Source organism: Carcharhinus amblyrhynchos, chromosome 1, assembly GCF_965287045.1.
Source record: "Carcharhinus amblyrhynchos chromosome 1, sCarAmb.v2.hapA, whole genome shotgun sequence".
NCBI lineage: Eukaryota > Metazoa > Chordata > Chondrichthyes > Carcharhiniformes > Carcharhinidae > Carcharhinus > Carcharhinus amblyrhynchos.
In genome coordinates, this window is record NC_137324.1 from 55960674 (window position 1) to 55978354 (window position 17681).

General features: G+C 40.2%; 2 protein-coding genes across 2 annotated transcripts in view; both read right to left on the reverse strand.

Moving 5' to 3' along the window:
• Window positions 1-12256, reverse strand: part of fancg (FA complementation group G) — a 31173-nt gene extending 18917 nt beyond the window's left edge. The window contains exons 1-6 of the mRNA XM_080197890.1: window positions 12158-12256; window positions 9781-9868; window positions 7528-7656; window positions 6204-6394; window positions 4722-4881; window positions 502-632 (exon numbers count right to left, since the gene is read on the reverse strand). Coding sequence (XP_080054016.1) covers window positions 502-632; window positions 4722-4881; window positions 6204-6394; window positions 7528-7656; window positions 9781-9868; window positions 12158-12232 — 774 coding nt within the window. The 5' untranslated portion in view covers window positions 12233-12256. The remainder of the gene's footprint in view (window positions 1-501; window positions 633-4721; window positions 4882-6203; window positions 6395-7527; window positions 7657-9780; window positions 9869-12157) is intronic.
• Window positions 12257-15845: 3589 nt separating this feature from the next.
• The window catches only part of pigo (phosphatidylinositol glycan anchor biosynthesis, class O), a 33953-nt gene continuing 32117 nt past the window's right edge, over window positions 15846-17681 (reverse strand). The window contains exon 10 of the mRNA XM_080184491.1: window positions 15846-16798. Within this exon, the coding sequence (XP_080040617.1) occupies window positions 16669-16798 (130 nt within the window). The 3' untranslated portion in view covers window positions 15846-16668. The remainder of the gene's footprint in view (window positions 16799-17681) is intronic.

A 17681-nucleotide genomic window follows, 5' to 3' on the forward strand; every position in this document is an offset into this window, starting at 1 on the left:
TTGAATCATGCAAATGGTGTGGTCTACAGTATCAGGTCTCAATACACATTACAATTCAAAAATCGCAAGGGACTCACTATGACTAAGAATATGCCCCAATCAATAAAATTAGCAGTCACATTTGTTTTAAAAGGCTTTAGCTACCAGCATTTCAATAAATGATGAACTTGAACCTTGAGTATTGGTTTCTCCAGGTCCTTTTGTAGGCCAAAATTTGATTGGTTTGGTGATTTAAATTGATGCTAAAGGACATCAATGCAGGAATTACTTCCTGTAATCTGAATGAGTCAATTGTGTGTACATAGTATATGATAGACAAGCTCTAGTTCCAGGAACTGATATTTAATGACAGTTTCTGTACGTAAACATAATCTGAACAATTGCCCTTTATCAAAATATATTCTCAGTTTAATTTTGAACGTTCTTCAGCTATTTCTCTTTGCTCTTGCTTAAAATAATCCTTCCTTTCCACAATGCAATGCAATTATTGAACTTATGTACCATTTGGGCTGCGCTGTAGCCAATCAGGGTATAGATCTCTGCCAGAATTCTTTTAGAGCAAAGTCCTTCAGCTGCCTGCTGCAAGATATCAATAGCTTCTGGATAACAGCCTTCTTCCATTTTACGAAACCCTACAGACAGAGGAAACAAACAATGTTTACTCACCCAATTGCTTGACAGTGTGCTGCAAGCAGTTTGTGAAATCAGGGCACAAGATTAGCAAGTAGCAAATATGCTTGTTCTTAAATTTACTGGTTTAATCACTAAAACATATCTTAAAACAAGAAAGGAAAAAATATCAAACCTTTTAAAGGGAGGATCACTTGTAGTTCTATTCAGAAAAGAATATGTACAAATATGCAGTACAGTGGTTAGCACTGCTGCCTTACAGCAGCAGGGACTCTGGTTCGATTCTGGCTTCAGACTCGATTCCTGCCTCAGGTGAATGTGTGGAATTTGCATGTTCTTCCCGGATCTTCAGGGAGATTTGATAGAGGCGTATAAAAATATGATGTATAGACAGAATGAATGCAAGCAGGCTTTTTCCACTGAGGCTAGGGGAGAAAAAAAACTGGAGGACATGGGTTAAAGGTGAAGGGGGAAAAGTTTAAAGGGAATATTAGCGGTGGGGGGGGTTGTGGTTTCTTCACACAGAGTGGTGGGAGTGTGGATTGAGCTGACAGATGAAGTGGTGAATGCAGGCTCACTTTTAATATTTAAGAAAAACTTGGACAGGTACATGGATGAGAGGGGTGTGGAGGGATATGGTCCAGGTGCAGGTCAGTGGGACTAGGCAGAAAAATGGTTCGGCACAGACAAGAAGGGCCAACAGGCCTGTTTCTGTGCTGTAACGTTCTGTGGTTCATGGGTTTCCTCTGGTTTCCTCCCAGAATCCAGATGTGCAAGTTAGTTGGATTGGCCATGTTAAATTGACCCTTATTGTCAGGGAGATTAGCAGAGTAAACGCATGGAGTTACAGGGATAGGGCCTGGGAGGGATTGTGGTTGGTGCAAACCTGATGGGCCAAATAGTCTCTTTTTGCATTGTAGGGATTTTATGATTCTAATCAATCATCTCAAGTCTTTAAATTTCTTACATGGATTCTGTCAATGAGTTATATAGCGGCAGGATAATATTAAGAGTGAAGTAACCAGAATTTTTTCAAAAAAAAACACAAGTGGAAAAAGCTGAAGGTCAATCAGATGGTCTTTGGAAAAACAGGGCTCAGTCAATGTTTCAGGTCTCAAGACCTTTCTTCAGGACCATTTGCATTTAAAAAGCTTTTATCCTGCTATTTGCCTTGACGTGTTTCTTTTTACACAGAAAATAAGCTAAAGAAATAGAACAAGGGGTCAAAACCATTGAGGCAACTATTGTAAGCTTTTATACACATATTGCTTATATATCTGCTGTCTTTGCCTGCAGTCCTTCGTTGGATGTAATTATTCTCCTTTTTTACATAACATAAAAGCAGAATAAAGATTCACTTGACTGATTCTTGTGATGAGTGGGTTGTCTTTTGAGGAAAGGTTGGATCAGTTGGGCCTGTATCCATTGGAGTTTAGAAGAATGAGAGGTTATTTTATTGAAACGTTCAAGATCTTGAGGGGAATTGAAAGAATGGATGCTGAGAGAATGTTTCACCTTGTGGAACAGAGCAGAACTAGAAGACACAGTTTAAAAATAAAGATGGGGAGTCTCTCTCTCTCAGGGGATTTCAAATTTGTGGAACTCTCTTTCCCAGAGACCCTCAAGGTAGGATCACTGAAATATTTTTAAGGCACGGGTAGATTCTCAGGGTATTGGGGATATGCAGGAAAGTGAAGTTGAGACCACAGTCAGGTCAGCCATGATCTTATCAAATGGTGGAGCAGGCCCGAGGGGCCAACTGGCCTATTCCTGCTCCCAATTTGTATGTTCATATATATCTTGCACTTCTGTACATGGAGCAGTTTGAGACTTTTTGAGAGATTTGATCAGGTGCCACTAGATGTAATTTTTTGTTTCGTGGGCAAGATTTTCAAAAATTAATGTTAAAGTGATCATAAGATGATGCTTGATGAATTAATCTGTGTGTTCTGAAACATGCGTCATAACAACTTAACCTGGAATGACGACACTGGTCAACCCTTCAAGGCGTATGTGATGAGACACTGACAAAGTTAATATTTTCTAACTCACTCAATAAACTAAGTTTCCAAAATTATAAAATCTAACCAAATTTTGCTGACATTTTAAGAAAGTAATTGTATGATTTTGCAAAACACTTGGCAACACAAAGTGCAAAAAGAAAAACCTTTCCAAATCCTTGTATTCAAAGAAACTATCAGTTTATCACCTTAAATTCAGCTGGCTGTTCCTTCAAGGTTCCAGGTTTTGGGCACATAATCCAGGCTCACATTTCAGTGACATGCTCTAAAGTGCGATCTTTCTGATGAGATATTAAGCAAAGGCCCTATCCTGCCTGCTTGGATGGACACAAAACAAACCTTGGTAGAATTGAAAGGAGTTTTCTGGATGTCCTGCCAAGGCTCATCTCTCAATATACTTACAAACATGCGAAGTAGGCCATTCAGCCCCATAAGTTTATCCACTTTTCATCAGGTCATGGTTCTAATTCCACATTCCCACCTAGCCCTGATAGCCTTTGATTCTCTTGCCTAACAAGAATCATCTACCTCCACCTTAAAAATATTCACCTACACCATTTTCTGAGGTAGAGAGCTCCAAAGTCGCACAATCCACTGTGAGCAAAAAATTCTTCTCACCTCTGTCCTAAAAGGGTGACCCTCAATTTTAAAAGAGTGCCTGCTATTTCTGGACTCCCTCACAACAGTAAACATCCCTTCCACATCCACCTTCTCAAGACCATTCAGGCTCTTATAAACTTCAACCAAGTCACCTATCACTCTTCTAAACTCCAGTGGAAATAAGCTGTCTGTTTTACCTTTCCTCATGAGGCAACCCACTCATTCCAGGTATCAATCTAGTAAACCACCTCCAACGCATTTACATCCTAACTTGAATAAGGAGACCAAAAGTGCACACAGAATACAAAATGATTTCAATGCCTTGTATAACCCTAACTTAAGTATAACATCCTTACTTTCCCGTTCAATCCCTCTCAAAGGGTAGATTGCATTAGCCTTCATAATTACTTGCTGTACCATCATACTGACTTTTAGCAACACATATACGAGAATACCTCAATCCTCCCGCACCTTGGAATGTTGCAGTCTTTCTCCATTTAAATAATCCTCCACTTTTTTATTCCACCCACCACCATCGGGAACATCCTTCCTGCATCTACCTGGTCTAGTTCTGTTAGAATTTTAAGTTTCTGTGAGATCATAGAATCCCTATAGTGCAGAAGGAGACCAGTGTGTCAGAATTTCTGCACACATCTTGGGTCAAAAGTCCAACTTCCAATGACTGGGCCACTGACCTTTTTTTGTTCATTTGAGATGTGGGCATCACTAGCTAGCATTTATTGCCCTTCACTAACTGCCCTCCATTTGAGAGTCACACGTAGGCCAGGCCAGGTAAGGACAGCAGATTTCCTTCCCTAGAAGGACATCAGTGAAGCAGATGGGTTTTTCACAACAATCAACAATTGAGTCATGGTCATCATTAAGACTTCTTTAAAAGTTCAAATGGTACCCAGATCTTGCCCTGTCTCTCCAGTGACTATACCAGCACGCCATAGTCTTTCCTGTGAAGTGCTTTGAAATGCCACAAGAGGTGCCTCACAAATTAAAGTTCTTTGTTTCACAGTGGAGGATTGTAGTACAGCACCACACTGTGGTGAGACAGAAGCTCACACATTCCAAACTTTATCTGCTGTGTCACTCAGCAGGAGTGGGAAAATAGGAAAAAAAGGGGAAGTCCACAACAGGCATTACAAAATGCTACGGGAAGAATCTTGGCAGAAAAATTAAATAAGGCATAAAAAGATTATTTTATCTTGAATGAGAGAGAATACATTCAGAGTGGTTGGGTAATGGATCCAAACTTCACTGCTGGGGACTTTTTCAAAATTGATGGCTAAGTTTCAAACCACAGACAACAGTATAACAGTATGTGGATGGCATGGAAAATGTCATAAATAGTATGACTCAATGTGATTCAAGCCAAAGATCTTCTCAGACACAAAAAAAACCCACTGGTCACATATCAGCCATTAAGTTCACAATTATGTCCATAATTGGTTAGACTGGTACCTCGAATAAAAATAGCACAGGTATAAATCAACTCTCCCAGGCTGCGGAGACTCTGTACCAACGTAAGATGACTTCCACTTCTATCTTTCAAAAGGTCACCAGCTTTAATGCATTGCAACAAATCATCAGATTGTGTATTCAAACCAGAGTCTGACGAACCCTTTAAAAAGGAAAGAGTAAGTGAACAATAATAGCTTTATTATTTTTACATTATTGAAGAGCTATTCCACAGATGAAAGTCAGCAGGCTTCACTGACAAGTATTTTTTTCCACCAACTATTATACATGATATATCTCATTAACTGATTACAGAGCAACCTTCTAAAATGTAGTGCCAGGTGACCTACTTGGAAAATTCAACAGATGGTTGAATTTGGCTGAATTAAAAAGGAGATAAACCTCGGCTGGAATGCAATTTAAATTTAGTTGCCTTCATCAATTTTCATGAGAGTCTCTGGAATGCACCAGTTATCCTTCTGCTAAACAATACTGAGTGTCACCCTCACACGAGTAAGGAAAATTAAAGCAGTAGATCGAGAAACTGATTTTTCAATCTATAGAATTAAAAAGATCGTTTCATTATTTTACCAGCTTCTAATGATTAAATCAATTCCAACCTTGTTTTTCCATTGAGTTATATTGCATTGTTCTCTAAAATCATTTTTTAAAAACCAGTTAGTTATTGAAGAATGTGGGTTTCCCCAATATGCTGCAGTGAATCGGTGAGACGCACGTTCCATCAATCTTACCCTCACTGGAATTTACAAAATGCTCCAAAGGCCAAAACATCCACACCTTAGATTATTAACAATCTGCCAATTGTCAATGTTGTCAACATTTGAAAACTGCCTTCTCCTGTGACTGGTTCTGGGAAAGCCACCTATACATTTATGTGGAGAATAATATGAAATGCACACCCCTTTAAGTTTATCACACTCATTCTTCAATATTCAAATCACTGACACATTTATTTTCTGTGACAATATCTGTAATTACCTTTAATCATGATTATTTAAGGCATGATTATGTAACAGCTGCATGGAACAAACATTTTCACATTTACAATTTACAAGATAATGTACCAACTAAGTGCTTTCCATTAACCAAGCCTAACTGTTGCTCTTGTCATAAATTAAGCAACAGAACCTTCGTGGAAGAGGCTGTGCATATTCTTTCTAACCAGGTCTGGCCTGAATACCAGAGCTTTGAAATCCATTCTCATTGGCATCTTTGATTAACCATGAATATCTGTCTATGTCCTCTTATACCAGCCTGAATCAAAGGAAGAAGAGTGATATAACAGTGCCGGCAAATATCTTCAAATCCCTCACTACGCCACCAGTATAATTGGCCAGAAGCCAAAGGGACTTCACAAAGCATCTATCCTATGTCAACAAAAACCCTCAAGGACAAACATTTCAGGTTAATTCAATAATTCTGTAACCCAACAGCAATTAATCTCTAGCTGCTTTCCACACTTACTCTGTCTCTTAGTATGCGAAGTGCAGCATCAATCTTATCCAGCTGATTACTAGCCAGCCATAGCACACATTGCAAGTAGATAAGTTGATCAACTGCCTGAATAAACACTGGGTCATGGATGCTCTGATATATCATTCTCCATAATTTCACCATGTCCAGCCCATCAAAATGTTTACCATAAGCTTCCAATCCTGTTAATAAAGAAATGCAAAAAATCATGAAATACCAAGCTAGCAAGATTTCATTATTACAATTCCTACATTATTAAAACACTTGGGTCAAGCAGGAAACAGAAAGAAGTCTGTTTATATCATGTAGCACACTGTAAAATGGAACAATTTTACAGTTGCAGCAAGGAATAAACTTCACCAAATTTTATACAACACAGCAAAGAAGCATTCAACATTCATCCAGTTCCAAAACAGCCTCACAAGAAATATTGAAATTACTGGAGAGAGCTGCTGGAATGAGCTCCACAGGAGGGTTTTAAAAAAAACATGAAGACTAAGTCATCATATGCTTGTGCACCTTAGGTAGACTAGCTCAAGGCCAGTAATTGGTGTTAGCCTTGCTTCAGTTGTGGCACTCAAGCCGTCAGAGGTTGAGAGTTCAAGACCCCCACCAGAAGTTTGAGCACATCACCTAGGCTGACACTTTAGTTCCATACTGAGGGAATGCTGCATTGTCAGAGAGGTTCTGTGTCTTGAATAAAATTCTAAATCGAGCTTCACCTCGCCATTCTGAGTGAAGATAAATAAAAACATTGTGGCAATCCTCCTGAGCATCTGTTTCATTGCTCTGTGCAAATTGGCTGCCCTCTTTCCCTGAAAATGCAACATGTAGCCACACTTCAAAATTGGTTATAATGTGCTTTGGCACATCTGGAAATTGTGAATAATGCTTTTTTTTCCCTTCAGTTTCTTCTCAAAGGTACATAGATGAACACAGGTGAATGCAAATGTAATTTCTTGAAGGTGGAATATCATATGGTAATAAAGAATTGTTTAAGATTTCAGTGGTTTATTGTATTAAAAACATTCAGTGGTTTAATTGAGGGAGAAGCAGTAGTAGTCATTTACTACAATTGCATATGCCTGTGATGCAAATATAACATTTGTATTAGAATGCATCAGTTTGCACACAAGCCTAAAATAATTTTTTCTCTAAGTCAATGCCCCTTTCACATCTGAAGATAAGGTAACTTGAAGAAACAGTCAAGTCACAACATCTCCTTTGGGGGTGGTGGAGAATGGAAACTATAAAGGCAAGCATAGTGGCTACAGCAAACTTACAACCAATCCACCACACAAAGGTTAAAACTTACCTCGAACAAGTCCCTCATATACCAAGGAGTTATCGTTTTGATTGACGTCAGACAATCCAAGACTTAAAACAACTGCATTGTACAAAACAGTCAGTTCCAAGGGAACGCTGGGTATCGTTGCGGGCAATCCTGCGCAAAGATTGATATGTACATCAATGAAAGGAAAGGTTACCCTTCTGATGAGCCATTAGACACCAGAACATTTAGCTGTTGCGCTGGCAATGAAGCATAACAAAGCATCTCACTGAAATGCTGCAACACTGGACTCTACTACATCATTGATTCCACACTTGGAGAAAGATCTGACTTCAAATAGCTCCACACACAAGATGTCAAGAGGTCAGTCAGTCGAAGAAATAGAGGGCGAGAAACACATAATTCAATCCGAAGCGCCTTCTCCAGTAGACAATTAGTTTACCATCTGTGGTAGAAAACATTAAGAGTGCATAAGTAAGGATGAGTCACGAGAGGACCTAGGTTCAAGGTGAGGGGCAAGACGTTTGGGCGGGGGGAGGGGATGTAAGAAAAAAAACTTTTTTACCCAGAGGATGGTGATGGTCTAGAATGCATTGTCTGGGAGGCTGGTAGAGGCAAGTTGCCTCACATCCTTTAAAAAAGACCTGGATGAGCACTTGGCACATAATAACATTCAAAGCTATGGGCCAAGTACTGGTAAATAGAATTAGGTGAGAGGCCAGATGTTTCTCACATGTCAGTGCAGACTTGATGGGCAGAAGGGCCTGTCCTGCACTGTATGATTCCATGAAATTACCATGAAGACAAACAGTTAGAAATAGCCAGCATGGGTTTCAAAAGGAATAACTGTGAAAACCTTATGAAGTCCTTTGATGGGAAAAATGTAGTGGAAGTGGGATTTGATAAAGCTTCCTTTACCAGGCTAACATTCAACCTTGGGACACCAGTTCTGCTGGACAGGGCATGTCAGTTCTATGTCTGACACCAGGTTCCCAAAACAACCGTCGTACTCAGGACTCCTCCCAGGAGAACAGTCTTAGGGATGTCCTCAAAAGCATCCATGAAGAGGTCAAGCTTTCCCGTCAACTCCCATGACTCCCTAGCTTGTGACTGATCAAAGCAAAGGCTTATTCAGGAAGCTCCGCTGTTCGGAGCAGACAGAGGCAAAGTCAAGACGTCAGATAGAATCCACAAACTTCCACCAACACAAAACCTTAAGACCTCAGATAGAGAACAGTCTGTAGCACTGGGCTGCATATCACAGCAAAGACATTAAAGCTTCAGAGAAGCTGTAATACATAACTTACTCCTGGGACTCTGGTTGATATGGGGAAATGCTAATATAAATTATATAGATGAAAGCACGGTTTTCAGTAGTGTGTGGGGGTGGGTAGAAAGAAAGAGTCAAGAATTAAGGACCCTGGATATTAAATGGGATAGAGGTGGAACAGAGGACAGGAGAAACTGAGAGGTTGTCAAACTGATTTCTAGGTTTAGTGATTGAGGCAGAAACAAAGTCAACATTAAAGGTTAAATAGAGTTGGATATGGGAACAGGAGGAATAAACAGGTCTATTTCCAACTCTGTAACATCTCTCAACTCCACTCAGCTGACCTGCTGCTGAAAATTTCATCTGTGCCTTTGTTACTGTTGTACTTGACTGTTTCAATGCACCATCTCTATTTTCCATTGTTCTACTCTCCCTAACCTTCTGCTGCCTGTGTCCTACCTCCAATTACTACCTGTACACCCATTACTACCATCGTCACTGATCTCTTGGGCAAGCATCATCACAATATTAAAATTCTCATCCTTATTTAAAAACCCTCCAAGGCCTTGCTTCATCCCTTCCCTCTCCCTGACCTCCAGTCAGAAATATTGCACTACTCTAACCCTGGCCTCTTGTGCATCACAATTCACACTGGTGGTCATGCCTTCACCTGCCTTTTTTCCTGATGCTTCCTTTATAAGCCTCTTGCGTCTGTTTCTTTTTCCTCATTTAACATGCTTCTGAAAATCAACTGTTTTGGACAAGCTTTTGGTCATTTGACCTAATAGCTCCTAATGTGGCTTCATATCAAATTTTGCTTCATAGTGTTTTTAGGAGGACTTTGTGACATTGAATACATTAAAGGTGTTATACAATTGTTCCTGTAGTGAATTCTATATATTTCTACATTCATGAAAGATATAAATATAAATGTTCAAGATAGCTAGATGGATATTAATACAATGAAACAAGCCCCAATGAATGGTAATATCAATAAATGAAAATACCTTGGATTTTTTCCAGTAATTTTCTGAAAGAAACATGGCTCTGTTGCAAGATGTCTCTTCTCCGATGTACAGTAAGGGTAGATATATTCTGGCAGGGGAGAAACAAAATGGTATTGTACAGAATAAACCCTGCGCAGTAAAGATAAAAATTTCAAGGTGGAAAGGATACATGGAATGTATTACCATGCGGATTCTCATGACCATTTGCCATAAGCATTAAAACGCTTAACTGAAACATTTCCACAGCTGCTTAAACAATCCAATGGCACAATATTCCATTAGTAAGTTGCATTTATCCAATTGCTGCTTTTGTCATTCTTCTTTGTCAGCTTTGCAGTTTATTTCTTGGACTGACAGCCAGCTATCAAAAAGCTAAGACCAAAGGAAAATCATAGATTTGCTCAATACTGATCATTTTACCGGAAAACGTATTTTTACTACCAAGCTGCCACTTGTCAGCCCCTTAAGATTTCTCTCTGACAAAACTATTGTTCACCTGTACTAATATTTCATGTGGTTTGGTGTCCAATTTTGTTTGAACTTCATAGAAAGAGGCCATTCAACCTACTGAATCTGTACCGACCACAATCCCACCAAGGCCCTACCCCCATATCCCTACATATTTTACCCACTCATCCCTCTAACCTACACACCTCAGGACACTAAGAGGCAATCTTAAGCATGACCAATCAACGTAACTGGCACATCTTTGGACTGTAGGAGGAAACCAGAGCACCTGGAGGAAACCTACACAGACATGAGAATGTGCAAACTCCACACAGACAGTGACCCAAGCTGGGAGTCAAACCCAGGTCCCTGGAGCTGTGAAGCACCTGGGGACATTTCACAACATTAACACATAAACGCAAATTGTTGTTCATGTTATGGTGATTTTATTACATATTGATCTCTGAATTACTGCAATTTTATATATAGTTCTAGATACTGAATGTTGAATCACAGAAACTTATCAACAGCTTCTAGAGGAGCAGGGGCACTTGGACAGCAACTTCCTGATTTCCATGCTCAACTAAATGTGGTCGCCAGGAGTTGGCACTGATCTACTCTTTAATAATGATTGACTGATGATACACTCACTATTTTTAAAACCATAAAATCCTTATTGCAAGAGCTGGGACAATGCATCAGTAACTCAGCATACTCTAATTTAATAATTATTTCCAACCCCCTTATAGAATCTTTTACAGATTAATTTGGCATGCATCTTGCTCTTTTACCCTCTTACATCCCACAATGCCCTATAGCCATCTAAAGTCATTGAATGCTTTTATCTCATTGCATACAAATTGGAAGAGGGTAGGAAGTTGGAGTCAATAAGGGGAAAGGAATGGAGTGGGCAAAGGCACTCAGGTTGGGAGGGAGAATAGTCTAAAAGCAAAATACTTCAGATGCTGGTAGTCCGAAATAAAAATAGAAAATGGAAAAGTCAGCAGGTCTTGTCACATTTCTGGAGAAACTGTTAACATTTTGAGTTTGTATGACTCAGAGCTGAAGAGGTAGAAAAGCGAACAGGTGGAGCAGCTGGAGTAAAATAGGTCAGACATAGGTGGGAGCTGGGCAGAGATTTGACAAAGATTTCATGGACTCATGGCAAAGGGAGTGGTAATGACAGTGTTAAAGACTAAGGCAGATACTAATAGCAGCAAAACTAAAATACTACCAAAAGAGAAAATGCTGGAAAATCTCAGCAGGTCTGGCAGTATCTGTAAGGAGAGAAAAGAGCTGATATTTTGAGTCCAGATGCCCCTTTGTCAAAGCTGGTAGTGGCAGATAGGTCAGATAGCAAAATGCGTTAATTGCAGAACAAGGGTTAGCAATCTCTAAAAGCAAAATATAAGAACAAGTTCCAGACTGACCCTGTGGGGAGGGGGGAATAATGGAGGGTAAGCTGATAATCTGAAGTTGTTGAACTCTATGTTACATCCAGAAGGCTGCAAAATGCCTGATCCAAAGATGAGGTGCTGTTCCTCGAGTTTGTGTTGGGTTTCACTATAAGAAGAATGATTTGTTAGTCAGGTCCTGAGGCTGGAAGTGAATAGGAATCTTAGGCATTGACCAACAAAATGGTACAATGAATTGGTGAACAATTCTTGTTGCGAGATGAGAGAGAAACACAAGAGAACTTCATCGACACGTCCCCAAGGATCACATTAACATCAGACTTGGAAAGTTTCACTCGTGTTGCTTTTGAACGATAGCATTTTACTTTAGGATAAAGGCTACAGTGCGACAGGCACTGAAGGAAAAAGACTACAGTGCGAAAGGCTAAAGTACGTGCGAATTTCATCTTGGTTCAGTAAAACCAAATGAAGCGCGCGAATCCTGCTGACTAAGCAACACCAAAATCTGCTGTTACCTTCAGCTGGACAACTAAGTTGCGGTTTTCTTCAGTCCACATCTGCAAACAGCTGGTTCCAGCGGTGCTACCCATCACCGCCAGCTGCTCAGAACCCACAGTAACAACTTGTGGAACCCGGCAACAGGACCGGAAGTCCCGCCTCCCACTCTGTCCAATGGGAAGCCATATTGCCGACTGAGTTCCCTCACTAATTGGTAACGGACACGCCAATCAAGAACAAACCAGGCTGAGTTGCAGTTTAGGGTTGCAGAGCGCGGGAAACGGAGGCTCTGAGCACTATCCTTACTGCCAAGAGCTTTAGACTTACCTACTGTGTTTACATCCTTCTTAAACCATTAATACAACTTTGAGGGTTACGTTACTTCCTTTTTAGCCTAAGTCTAAAGTCTTCTGGCATCGCTGAAACTAGAAAGTTACGTTCCCTTTTTTTAAATCGCGCTAAGTTTTCTTTCTTTTTTTAAAAATAGCATTAAGTATTGCCCTAACAAATATACCTTTAACGTCAGCTTCACTTTTATAATATTTTGGCATTCTGTCGCAATTACAATTGGCCAGATATTCTCTGGGACTGAAATCGGAATTCGTCCTCTATTCTTACTTCCTTCCTCCTCTGAACACCTCGCACCCCCACATTAAACCTATTGTCAAGTACAATCCTCAAGAACGAATACTACTCCAATAACCCAGACTTCTCAATCAATAGAAATCAATACAATTTGGAAGCCTTTTGACAACACCAGAGTGCCGTCAGTGGGCCTCCACCATCTATGTTGCTTCGGGAACTTGCAGAATCCTTTTTAATTGAAGCAATGAACGGAATCATTTCGGGCCACTGAGTCCCTGCAGACTCTCTGCACAGCAATCTAATCAACCCCATTTTATTCACTATATCCCTATGACCCCAATTCACCATACCCACAGGGCAGCTCTGGCTCCAGAAACAATCCCATTTCCTGAGCTAACCTTGTCACTAAACTCCTTCATCAAATCTTTCTGACAAATCTCTTCTTCACCCTTTAGAAGACACTCACATCCTTTCTAAAGTGTGGTGACCAGAACGGGGGTTGGCACAATGGTTAGCACTGCTGCCTCACAGAGCCAGGGACCCGGGTTCACAATCCCAGCTTGGGTCACTGACTGTGTGGAGTTTGCAAATTCTCCCCGTGTCTGCATGGGTTTCCTCTGGGTGCTCTGGTTTCCTTCCACAATCCAAAAGACATGGTTAAGTACATTGACTATGCTAAATTCTCTCTGTGTACCCGAATAGACATGATGTGGAGATGGACTGGGTAAACACAGTGTTAGTGCGAGTGGGCGAAACGACCACTACGGACTCAGGGTGAAGTTCAATAACGGCACAGCTTTATTTTCTTTTACATTGACGGAGAAGTGCAGTCAGGACATACAATCGGACTGTCCTGAAAGCGCTTTAACGATCCCTCGCAGCAGGCTATAATTATACCTGAACTTTGGTGTAGTATGCGATTCAAATGCTAATCCTTTATTTACAGTACTTGACTTCAGCCATCCTGTCTCAATGTTTTCGAGTATTGGGGCAATTGTTTTAAGGGTCTGTTAACCGTTTTTGTCTGATTGGTTATTCATGGTCGAGAATCTCTGGGGTTTGAACCGTAGGTATGTCATTGATCTCGAAAGAGGTTTGAGGGGCCAGGGACGTTTCCTTAGCTATGCTAATTTTAGGTGTCTCCATGGGTTGTTTCACTGTTTTAGAAGTGCCGATTTTGATGGGGTGGGGATGTGTATTTTAATTTAGTTCCTGTAGGTGCCATCCTGTCCAGCTTCCCTTGTGTGCTAGCCCTCATTTGCATTCTAAAAGCATGCTCTTGCCTGCTAGTCTGTGTTTGTTACTTTGTGATTTTTAGTGGAGAGGCTCCAAGTGTAACTTTAGTCTGCTTCCATACCGTATGCCCAATTTCATAAAATTTGTTGTCCGATAACACACAGTAAGAAGTCTCACAACACCAGGGTTAAAGTCCAACAAGCTTATTTGATAGTAAACCCACAAGCTTTCAGGGTTTGCCCCTTCACCTGCATTCCGCTAAAGATTAATGAATGTCTCTGGATTCACCAAGATTTCAAGATAACAGGGTAACTACCATGCTCACTCAAAGGATTGCTCTTATCAACGTGATAAATCACAAAACTATAATTGAGATGAATTTACATAAGATATATTCAAGGATTAATAAGGATAAACAAGGAATTGCAGAATATGACTAAAAAGGGTAATCAGCGAAATTCAGCTCAGAGCTTAGTTACAAGACTGTCCCCATCAATATAAAAAAGTACAGAATCAATAGAGGTATATAATTGCAGGGGTACAGTCCAGGATTAACAAATTCTGATTTTTGCAATGTAACAGGGACCAAACGTTTCTGTGCTCATTTATCATACACCTTTGTCAAAATAAAAGGCAACACCATGAAATCAGGAGTATAATCACAAGGGAACAAAGTTTACAATTAATAATGAACTGCAGAATAATATGATTATCCACTGAGCGCGAAAAGGTCAAAACCATGATAGCAGGGTCAAGCAACATCCAGAGTTTCAGTGAAGTCCTTGCAATCTGCCATGTCATTATCTCAAAGCCCCAGCAGAGAACCTCGGCCCTGGTGGGTGGCAGTAACCCATCTTGTCCAGCCACATTCAGCCTTTCTCAACCAACACCAAGGACAAGACAACGTAAGACCCATAGTTGGAGTCTTCAACTGACCCCAAGCCTCAAAGACTGTTTATGTCCATTGAACTTGAAATGCCCAGACTTCAAATTCAGGTTGTGTAGGCACAGCAGCCAGTTCTCAAATTCAGCTGGCAAGTCATTCCCAGTTCTCCCCAGGAGCCTGGATGCGCAGATACTCCTTCTCCAGCACCATCTCCCCAAATCAACCAGGATGTTCCTCATACCAGGCAGCAGGATTTCCAAAGACTGAAACTACCCTCTTAACAGGCAGGACTTTTTTTTTCCACTTCATCTACTGTACGATGTTTTGCAGTTCCTCAATCTGAGCACCAAAATATGTGCCAGGGAGCTAAGACCTGAGATCATCGTCCACATCGCTCATAGTAGCAGCCATCATCTCAACGACCATGGCACCATCGAAGCATGGGCCCATCTACCAGCAAAACCCCTCAGCAAACTGAGCCCCATCCTGGCCATCTTTGACCACTTCAACCAAACTGGTTCCCGTACGAGACCATACACTGTCACGCCACATCTTGTACCGATATTAGTAGCCTGGTGTTCCCATTTTTCTGGGTTATCCTTTCATTGCTTCTCCTGGGATGTTGAGTTAGGCACCAGATGGTTGAATATTAACCCATTAGGGGTCCCATATATTGTGTGGCTGTTATCCTGTGGAGGAGGGTTTGCACCATGGAGCCATTTGCTCACAAATGTATCCTGAGATTCCCTCACTCTTTCTGGTATCCTTTCGAGAGGTGTGGCCGACTACAACGATTGCAATGATTGCTAATTTGAACCATTCGTATGAATATTTGCTGGCCTTTTCAGTACGTTTATGTAGAATAGTGATTGTACTGTACCAGATTTTTGGGTTAAATGTAAAATTTTCAATAAAAACATTTTAAAAATATTTGCCCAGGATTTTGTGGTCCACTTTGACACTTAAAAACAGAGGCATCTATTGCTAGGTAATTTATACAGAATGTGATTTATTCAAACTGATGAAATTTGTACTTGGCTTACAAGGATTCTATAAAATACTTCTGTACACTTTGTTTTAGTCATACAAAGTGACTGCATGATAACAGAGCAATTCCTCTAACAGGTTTACAATCAGGGCCATCATTAACAATCTCATTCAAATTTATCATTTAATATTAAAAGTTTTGCACCTGTTTTTGTTTTGTAATTGTATCTGCTCAGCAATAAGAATTTGGCACTCTAGAAAACCTCACACTTCAACAGTAAGGTAAGGTCCTTCCATTTCAAAAGTCCTTAAATAACTAAATAAAATGATGACAGTTACAAAATATACAATCAGAAGTAATACAATTGACTGTAATTTAAAATGTCTCTTGTTTCATAATGAAGAACTTTACACGTAAAAAAGCAAAGACCCAAGACAATCGCAGACTGTATGCTTTTGTACCAGTACCATTTCTGCTGATGCTCTAAGAACTTAACACAAAGCTGTGTAGTGTTAAATGCACACTGTCATCTAATACAAATAGATTTTGCAAGTAATCATTTGTCAACTGTAAGAAATGGGAAAAAGTTCCAGTTTTCATTCACAGTGGTTTAAATCTCTTTTTCACTAGTGTGCGCAATTAAACTTCAGCATTTGTTTGATAGTTACACAAGGCATTAAGGTAAATTGTGCTTCTTTTACAGCAGCATCTTCTGAGATACAGTACAGTAAGGTGAAGGATAATTTTCTCTTGGTATGCAGTTTGGTTGGCAATGTGTCCATTTTCACTATCTCCAGTAGTCTCTGCTATTTCTGTTGCAATAGTGTTGATAACTATCTTGACTTCTGCAAAAGGAGTTCCTTAAACCATTTGTTGACACCAACATCTACACGTATCATGAAGCAAAAAGTGATGAGAAGGTAGATACTTGTCACAACAAAGCCCAAAGCCTCAAATAGAAACCTGTGAAGATAATGGGGAAGAAAGTAAGACAATAAACAAGTGAATCTGTTGCCAGGGATGGAGACAGACAAACATGCACACACACACACATCTTACGCAAAGGGAACAATTTTCAATGATGCAAGTCCAAAAGCAGCTTGCTGAGGCACAGAATAGCAGTATTCCACATGGCATTGACCTCCTTTGATTCATTAAATAGATATCAATAATCTGAGGGTAAACTGGCACCCTTTCTGACCTTGAAGAGAGTATCAAACCAAGACTTGTGACTACCAATCTAAGGAAAGCATCAACATTGGTGATGAAATCAAAAGAGACAGCTTAAGATGGATTACACCTGTCACTTCGGGCAAGCAATCTCCCCATATGGATCCAGATAACCTTACAAGTTAATGCCCAAAATGATAGGGTTAACCTGGCTGGTTAAACAATGGAAAGTTACCAGTGCAGTGTTATTTATAATATTTTTTAATGAGATGTGGATATCATTGGCAAGGCCAACATTTGTTGCCCATCCCTAATTGCCCCTGAAGTGAGTAGCTTACTAAGCCATTTCAGAGGACAGTTAAGTCAACCATATTGCCATGGATCTGGAAACACGTGTAGGCCAGACCACGTGAGGATGGTAATTTTTCCTTAAAAGGACATTAGTAAACCAGATGGGTTTCTACAACATCAATGATAGTTTCATGGCAACATTACTGTGATTCACTTTCTTTTCCAAATTTAATTCACTGAATTCAAATTCCACCAGCTGCCATGTTGAGATTTGAACCCATGTCTCTCAGCATTAGCCTGGTTTTCTGTCTTCCTAGTCCTGTGACATTACCACAATGCCACTCCCTCTCCATAATATATTACACATAATCAATTATCTTTGGGG